Here is a 9,572-nt window from a genome sequence, read left to right as displayed (position 1 = left end):
AGGTAAGTGAAAGTGCTTTACTCCAATCCCCTCATCATAACCCTTACAATGTGGGGGTAGTCGCACTGCAAGGGTAGCTTTTCAGCTTGGTTGGAAATGGTCTTTAAAACAGAAAGCGCATTGTACTTATGTGCAGGGGTGTCCCTAGCCTTATTATCCCCTTAGGTTGGTGTCAGTGGTTGGAGGGGGTGGGGGGGTTGTGCTGAATGGTGCATGCGCGTTGTGTGGGGGAGTGCTGGTGCAGAGCGACGCAGCTAAGAGCCGAGTGGTGAGATATATAAGGGCTCTGCATCTCCCCTCCCAGCAGTTAGAAACATGGGCGTCCCACCAAGCTCCTGGCGACGTCACTGGTAGCCAGGAGTTAGGTTGGATTGCGGGAAGAATGACCCAGGATGCTAAGAGCTGGGCACTGGCAGGGAGATGTGTACAGCCCTTACACATCTCCCCACCTTGCTCACAGCTGGGGCGCTCTTGCCAGAAAGAGTGCGGCAGGCACACTGCAACCATGGTCCTGCTTCTATATCTATTGATAGATATAGATATATATAGTATAGCTGTGACATGTCCTTTCTCCCCAGCCTTCACTTTCACGTAGCACACACCACACTCGGCATCTTTTCACTTTTTTGTCATCTGTCTGATTGAATAGCGCTCACCCTCCTTGAGACGGTCCAAGGTGGTGTCAATCACGTCCTTCTCTCCGCCAATCAGAGCGTCCGCTGTCAGACTAGTTCCGCCCCCAGGAGGTGCAGCTGCTTGGAGAGGAGTGGTGAGAAGCAGCAGTAAGAGGAGGGGGAGTGGAAGGGCTCAAACCAAATAGAGTTGAATGAGTGAACTTTCTTTTCTAGTTTGTGCGGCTCCCATCCCTTAGGTCCCCATCACAGTGAGCGTGCTGAGCGCAGACAGGCTCCTTCATTCATCTCCTGTACAAGATGTTGCGGAAGGATCGCGGCTCTCCTATGCCCCTTTCCTTGTGGATTATGTTGCTGTGGGGCAGCCTGATTGCCAGCAACTCTGCTGCTGCTGGTGGCGCTTCTCCTCGCAAGCAGGATGAGTCGTTCTCCACGATGAGCGTTTATAGAGCCAGATGTACGTCCAGGTGTCTGAGTCTGCACATCACTCGCATCTCTGCATTCTTCAAACACTTCCAGGTAGGACGTCTGTGTGTGGCAAGTTCACAGCCCATCCAAGTCAGGTTTTTAGAGAACTCTGATGTCTCTTGGCTACTGCTTAGTTGTGATGACAGAGTTCCAGTGTTGATAATCAGTAATAGAGAATTCAGTTCACAAAGCTTTAGCATAAGGAGCTTTATTTGAGCCATGTGGCTATTTTTAAAATGTGGTTGGACTATAAAAAAAAAACATCACTTTTTTAAATAAAGATTTTCATCCTGATGAATTACTTTTTGAATTGAGGCTAAATAGGTGACCATCTGTCAGGGTAGCCTGGTATTTAAACATACATCAGTAGAATGGCCAGCTGATATATCTTCATACTAAGCTCTTCTGTAAGTTCTGATCTTCTCCTGTAAGCCCCGATCTTTTTCTGCAAGCCCTGAGCTTCTTCTGCAAGCCCTGATCTAGCAGAGGTTTGTGCTCACTCCAGAGTTAAGCAGTCATAGATCCATCCCAATGATAATCATTTCCAAGGTTGTCTTCACATAGCTTCTAGTAGTTGGTCAGGTACAACTAGACTTGTTCATGAAGATGTTTGGACGCTATTCGAAGTAGCTTCCTCAGCTCAGATGAGTGCTAGGAACATACATTACGTTCATAGCCACATGGATAACGCAGGCTGCCTTGACAAATTACATGGTGATTCGATTAAGGTGACTGATGTAACCGTGTGGCTATAAACACTGGGCTTCTAAAACTCATGTGAGATGAGGAAGCTACTTGGATGAAACGTTTTCAACATTACCAAACCAAGTCCACTTGAAGCTAACTAATAGCACTGCATTATATTATTAACTGGAGCAAGAAGAACCTTCATAGTTCTTCTTGATCCAGTACTTGAAGGGATAAAATATGTACTTTGTAGTAAAAGCTACCTGTTTAGTTCGCTGGGTTAAGCTATTAGAGTAGACTTGATATCTTGTCATCATAATATTGCTGCATAATGATCTAGTATTATACAGCAGATAATAAACATTATTACAGAAGTAGGTTTTAGTTTCTTTTATGACTTCCAGCTGGTCATTGACGTTGTTCAGGGTTAGTTCATAGTCTGCTGTGTAAAGACAGTCTGTTATAGATAACATACATTTCTGTTCTGCTGGACCTGACCATGTGGGACTGTTGTTATGATGGGATTCTCATTCCCCTTACATCTAATAAACCTGCCGTTGGCATTAGGAAAAGTTTTTTTGTAGACTGAAAGGTTTAGAAAATCATATTTCTACAATGATGAGTGGAAGTTCTTGGACCTGGTATGGTAGGGGGTCATTTTCTAAAAGGTGGGTAATTTATGGTAGTCCAGAAAGTCAGTAATTTGTTATTTGGGCTTATTCACACCAGATGCATTGCTATGCATGTTGCTGTACTTTGCCTCAAGGAACACTACGTTTTTTAGTAGGACTTGTCCACACCGATGTATTTAAACTCTTGCAGGCTGCATTTTGGGTGGTTTAACCAAACTCATACATTCTACACAATGTGTGCTTACTCATACATTCAACACAATGTGTGCTTACTCATACGTTCCACACAATGTGTGCTTACTTATACGTTCCACACAATGTGTGCTTACTCATACGCTCTACACAATGCATGCTAACTCGTACGTTCCACACAATGCGTGCTAACTCATACGTTCTACACAATGCGTGCTAACTCATACGTTCTACACAATGCATGCTAACTCGTGCGTTCTACACAATGTGAGCTTACTCATACATTCTACACAATGTGTGCTAACTTGTACGTTCTACACAATGCATGCTTACTCGTACGTTCTACACAGTGCATGCTAACTCATACGTTCTACACAATGTGTGCTTACTCATACGTTCTACACAATGCATGCTAACTCGTATGTTCCACACCATGCATGCTAACTCGTGCGTTCTACACAATGTGAGCTTACTCATACATTCTACACAATGTGTGCTAACTCGTACGTTCTACAGAATGCATGCTAACTTGTACGTTCTACACAATGTGTGCTTACTCATACGTTCTACACAATGCATGCTAACTCGTATGTTCCACACCATGCGTGATAACTTGTACGTTCCACACAATGCCTGCGAACTCATACATTCTACGCAATGCATGCTAACTCGTGTTCTTCACAATGTGTGATAACTTGTACGTTCTATACAATGTGTGCTAACCAGCATACATTCTGGTGTGAACAAGCCCTCATGATCTCTTCCTAAAACTTGGTCCTTAAGAGTGAACTAGCTAGTTGGTCTGGCTTAAAGTTTTCCTCTTTGGCAAGTCACCTTCAGATCATTGTTGAAAAGTGTTATTTACAAATGACATTCCATTGAAAATTTGTTTTTGTTTTCCCTGATTGTTACTTTTCTAAAAGAAGACATGTAGACCATAGAAGGTTGCCCCACGTTTGTTTATGCTGTGCTATGTATTTGTTTATTTTGTCTGCTGTAGAGTTTTTAGCCAGTGATTGTCATGTGGAAGTGACTGGCACCTGTTGGGCATTAGAGTGACAAACGCCACCTCGAGAGGTCTGTCACGGCATGCTGAAGTAATAAAAGACCCGAGAAAGGATGGTTTCACAAATGATAAGCTGGCCCCCTTTGCTTCGCTTTCCGCCCCAGGCTCCTCATTGATAAGTCAGCTTTAGCTTACACTTAAAGACAGAGGTTTTATTTGAAACAAGAAAAGAAAATCTCTGCTCACCTATTAACCTGTGAAATCCACATCATTATTAGCTGACCTTTCGGGGGCAAAAAGGCGAATGGTAGAAAGCTGGGAGTGGGTTTCGTTGAAGGAGGCTTACATGTGTGATGCATTTGGGGTGGACAAGTCGGGAGGATGGCTCGCTGTGGGGTAGCATATCATGAACCACACACGCCATAAACATTGTCCTTTTAATAAGTGAGACATGGAACCCGGATTATCTTACTGCTAGGATGACATGCAGAAAATATTTGTGTGTAATCCTAGACTAGACGTAGGGCAATTGGCTTGTTTACAATTATCCTGTGTTTTGTAGCCACAGACCTTTTTTTAATTTACATCATGTCTTTGCCTCCTGTGTGTAGCACTGTTTAGGTTGTTTGTTGCAGCTCTGTGCTTGACTTATTCCTGTCAGCTGAAGTGTGAATCCCTTGTTTGTTTGTTTGTTTTTTCATAAGGATTTCTTTTTTTTAAATGCAATTTTTTTCTAAATGAAAACAAATTTGACATTTCAATTGTTTAAATCGGTGTTGGTCAACTTTCCTGTTATAGGGAGTTGCAGGGCCCCACATAATATTCAGTGAGTGCAATGATAAAAGGAAGACTATGGGTATGCTGCAAGAGATGGCCAGAGACTGAAGACATGTAGCAGGAGATGGTCAGAGAATGCAGATATGTAGCAGGAGATGGTCAGAGACTGCAGATATGTAGCAAGAGATTGTCAGAGACTGCAGACTTGCTACAATAGCTGTTCACAGATTTTTTTTTAGATATGTAGCAGGAGATGGTCAGATAATGCAGATATGTACAGGAGATGGTCAGAGACTGCAGACTTGCTACAAGAGGTGGCAGTGACTGCAGATATGTAGAAGGAGATGGTTAGAGACTGCAGATATGTAGCAGGGGCTGGTCAGAGACTGCAGATATGTAGCAGGAGATGGTCAGAGACTGCAGACATGTAGCAAGAGACTGCAGACTTGCTATAATAGCTGGACAGAGATTTTTTAGATATGTAGCAGGAGACGGTCAGAAAATGCAAATATATAGCAGGAGATGGTCAGAGACTGCAGACTTTCTACAAGGCGGGACCAGTGACTGCAGATATGTAGCAGCAGATAGTCAGAGACTGCAGACTTGCTACAAGGGGTGGCCAGTGACTGCAGATATGTTGAAGGAGATGGTCAGAGGCTGCAGATATGCAGCAGGAGATGGCCAAAGGCAGCAGGCATGCAGCAGGAGATGGTGAAAAATGGCAGACTTGCTACAAGAGGTGGCCAAAGACTGCAGGCATGCAGCAGGAGATGGTCACAGATGGCAGACATGGAGCAGAATATGGCCAGAAACTGCAAACCTGCAACATGAGATGGTTAGTGATTAGGAACATGCTACAAGGCAGGGGTAGGCAAACTTGGCAACCCATCTGTTGTGCAACTATTGAAAAACTCAGACAGCCAAAGGCATAACACCCAACGGCAGGGGCATGATGGGATTTGTAGTTTCACCACAGCTGGAGCACCAAGGTTGCCTACTCCTGCTATAGGGGTTGTTGGAGCCTGGGGATATGCTCTGTTAAATAGTTGTAGACTGGAGTAATATTACATGGGAGTGCTTAAGATTATTCCTGTTACCATTCCTTTACAAATCAATGCTTCCACATTTTTTTCTCCCTTCATTCCCCTTTACAATGACATGCATCACTTTTGACATTTATCTTTGCAAATTACATAAAAAGAAATGGATGGACCACACAGAAAAAGTAAGACAGTGTGAAAGAAATAAACCAAATCATTTAACTACTAAAAGCCTGTCTCAAGAATATTTTTCCTTCAGTGGTCTCAGTAAGCACACAAACTGCAAGTGCGAAAGGGCCGCATGTGGCCCCTGGGCTACAGGCTGGGCACCAGGGATTTAGAGAAATGACTCACATAAATATTATCACTGATAATACAGAATCCTCAGCACGTTTTATTCTTTATATGGCAATGTAAAGTAATGCATTGGCCAGCGAACCAAAACAGTGATAACTATTTATGGAACAATAAATGGTAACTCCTTATTAAGATATAAGAGTCTTCGGCATCAATGCAAAACATAGTAACATCATATTTGTAAGTACTAGACCCATATTAGTAATGAGGAATTCTGAATGGTTGTTATGGGTGATGATGCTTTTTGTGTAGCTCCTTGGTTTATGGAATAGACCCATGAGACTTCTGTATGGCTCTGCAGTTTAGTATATACGGTAGAGCAAAGAGAAATGTCAGGATTTACATCAGCTAATCTGCCTGATCAGTCATGACATTTGTGTCAGTTCTAATGAAAACACACAAACAGTGTAGTAAACACAAACTTGTTATTTCTGGTGCCTCAGCCGAGCCAATGGCCATAAAACATGACGGAACACTGCTTTGTGGTCTGTGGTTTGGTAAGAGAGGAAAGTCAAACATCCGTGGACCAATTCACCGCAAATTGATTGAAACCCCCCCCTCAAAATTGTACATTGTAAAATTGTAGATGCGTAGAAGTGTAGATACTAGAGATTAAAACACAAGACATACCATTTTAATTTGGAGAGAGAGAGAGGGGGGAGGGGGAGAGAGAGAGAGAGAGAGCCTTCTGGTGTGGGAAAGTGGTCAGACCACCACTCCCAAACTGAAGAGGCACAGCACTCCTCAGCTGATTATGTGACAACTACTGTTTTGAACAGAAGAGGGAGCTACAACGTTAGTGTATAGTGTATAGATAGATGGATGATAGATAGATGGATGATAAATAGATAGATGGGTGGATAGATGTATGATGGATAGATGTATGATAGATAGATGTATGATAGATAGATGTATGATAGATAGATGTATGATAGATAGATGTATGATAGATAGATGTATGATAGATAGATGTATGATAGATAGATGTATTGAGATGGTCAGAGACTGCAGACATGTAGCAAGAGACTGCAGACTTGCTATAATAGCTGGACAGAGATTTTTTAGATATGTAGCAGGAGACGGTCAGAAAATGCAAATATATAGCAGGAGATGGTCAGAGACTGCAGACTTTCTACAAGGCGGGACCAGTGACTGCAGATATGTAGCAGCAGATAGTCAGAGACTGCAGACTTGCTACAAGGGGTGGCCAGTGACTGCAGATATGTTGAAGGAGATGGTCAGAGGCTGCAGATATGCAGCAGGAGATGGCCAAAGGCAGCAGGCATGCAGCAGGAGATGGTGAAAAATGGCAGACTTGCTACAAGAGGTGGCCAAAGACTGCAGGCATGCAGCAGGAGATGGTCACAGATGGCAGACATGGAGCAGAATATGGCCAGAAACTGCAAACCTGCAACATGAGATGGTTAGTGATTAGGAACATGCTACAAGGCAGGGGTAGGCAAACTTGGCAACCCATCTGTTGTGCAACTATTGAAAAACTCAGACAGCCAAAGGCATAACACCCAACGGCAGGGGCATGATGGGATTTGTAGTTTCACCACAGCTGGAGCACCAAGGTTGCCTACTCCTGCTATAGGGGTTGTTGGAGCCTGGGGATATGCTCTGTTAAATAGTTGTAGACTGGAGTAATATTACATGGGAGTGCTTAAGATTATTCCTGTTACCATTCCTTTACAAATCAATGCTTCCACATTTTTTTCTCCCTTCATTCCCCTTTACAATGACATGCATCACTTTTGACATTTATCTTTGCAAATTACATAAAAAGAAATGGATGGACCACACAGAAAAAGTAAGACAGTGTGAAAGAAATAAACCAAATCATTTAACTACTAAAAGCCTGTCTCAAGAATATTTTTCCTTCAGTGGTCTCAGTAAGCACACAAACTGCAAGTGCGAAAGGGCCGCATGTGGCCCCTGGGCTACAGGCTGGGCACCAGGGATTTAGAGAAATGACTCACATAAATATTATCACTGATAATACAGAATCCTCAGCACGTTTTATTCTTTATATGGCAATGTAAAGTAATGCATTGGCCAGCGAACCAAAACAGTGATAACTATTTATGGAACAATAAATGGTAACTCCTTATTAAGATATAAGAGTCTTCGGCATCAATGCAAAACATAGTAACATCATATTTGTAAGTACTAGACCCATATTAGTAATGAGGAATTCTGAATGGTTGTTATGGGTGATGATGCTTTTTGTGTAGCTCCTTGGTTTATGGAATAGACCCATGAGACTTCTGTATGGCTCTGCAGTTTAGTATATACGGTAGAGCAAAGAGAAATGTCAGGATTTACATCAGCTAATCTGCCTGATCAGTCATGACATTTGTGTCAGTTCTAATGAAAACACACAAACAGTGTAGTAAACACAAACTTGTTATTTCTGGTGCCTCAGCCGAGCCAATGGCCATAAAACATGACGGAACACTGCTTTGTGGTCTGTGGTTTGGTAAGAGAGGAAAGTCAAACATCCGTGGACCAATTCACCGCAAATTGATTGAAACCCCCCCCTCAAAATTGTACATTGTAAAATTGTAGATGCGTAGAAGTGTAGATACTAGAGATTAAAACACAAGACATACCATTTTAATTTGGAGAGAGAGAGAGGGGGGAGGGGGAGAGAGAGAGAGAGAGAGCCTTCTGGTGTGGGAAAGTGGTCAGACCACCACTCCCAAACTGAAGAGGCACAGCACTCCTCAGCTGATTATGTGACAACTACTGTTTTGAACAGAAGAGGGAGCTACAACGTTAGTGTATAGTGTATAGATAGATGGATGATAGATAGATGGATGATAAATAGATAGATGGGTGGATAGATGTATGATGGATAGATGTATGATAGATAGATGTATGATAGATAGATGTATGATAGATAGATGTATGATAGATAGATGTATGATAGATAGATGTATGATAGATAGATGTATGATAGATAGATGTATGATAGATAGATGTATGATAGATAGATGTATGATAGATAGATGTATGATAGATAGATGTATGATAGATAGATGTATGATAGATAGATGTATGATAGATAGATAGATAGATAGATAGATAGATAGATAGATGTATGATAGATAGAAAGATGTATAGTAGATAGATGGATGATAGATAGATAGATGGATGATAGATAGATGGATGATAGATAGATAGATAGATAGATAGATAGATAGATAGATAGATAGATAGATGGATGATAGATAGATAGATAGATAGATAGATAGATAGATAGATAGATGAATGATAGATAGATAGATAGATAGATAGATAGATAGATAGATAGATAGATAGATAGATGGATGATAGATAGATAGATGATATATAGATGGATGATAGATAGATAGATGGATGATAGATAGATATATGATAGATAGATGGATGATAGATAGATATATGTATGATAGATAGATGGATGATAGATATATGATAGATATATGATAGATAGATAGATAGATAGATAGATAGATAGATAGATAGATAGATAGATAATAGTAATAATCAAAAATCACTGCGCTGGGAATGAGTGACTCAAAATCTAAATAGCTAAATAGACCAGCAGCAACTATGTGTGTGAGTCTACTTATCTGCCACACAGATACATAGATATATAGATGATAGATAGAAAGATGTATAGTAGATAGATGGATGATAGATAGATAGATGGATGATAGATGTATGATAAATAGATAGATAGATAGATAGATAGATACCATGTTTCCCCGAAAATAAGACACTGTCTTATATA

At 41.4% G+C, this 9,572-nt stretch overlaps 1 protein-coding gene across 1 annotated transcript in view; it reads left to right on the top strand.

Annotated features, from left to right (window-relative positions):
• Nucleotides 1–783: 783 nt before the first annotated feature.
• Nucleotides 784–9,572, top strand: part of ANOS1 (anosmin 1) — a 160,854-nt gene continuing 152,065 nt past the window's right edge. Inside the window, exon 1 of the mRNA XM_018568217.1 lies at nt 784–1,151. Coding sequence (XP_018423719.1) covers nt 933–1,151 — 219 coding nt within the window. The 5' untranslated portion in view covers nt 784–932. The remainder of the gene's footprint in view (nt 1,152–9,572) is intronic.

This window comes from Nanorana parkeri, unplaced genomic scaffold (genome assembly GCF_000935625.1).
Source record: "Nanorana parkeri isolate BGI_ZX_2015 unplaced genomic scaffold, ASM93562v1 scaffold1155, whole genome shotgun sequence".
NCBI lineage: Eukaryota > Metazoa > Chordata > Amphibia > Anura > Dicroglossidae > Nanorana > Nanorana parkeri.
Note: the sequence above shows the minus strand (reverse complement) of the source record. Positions and strands in the feature narration are given on the sequence as shown.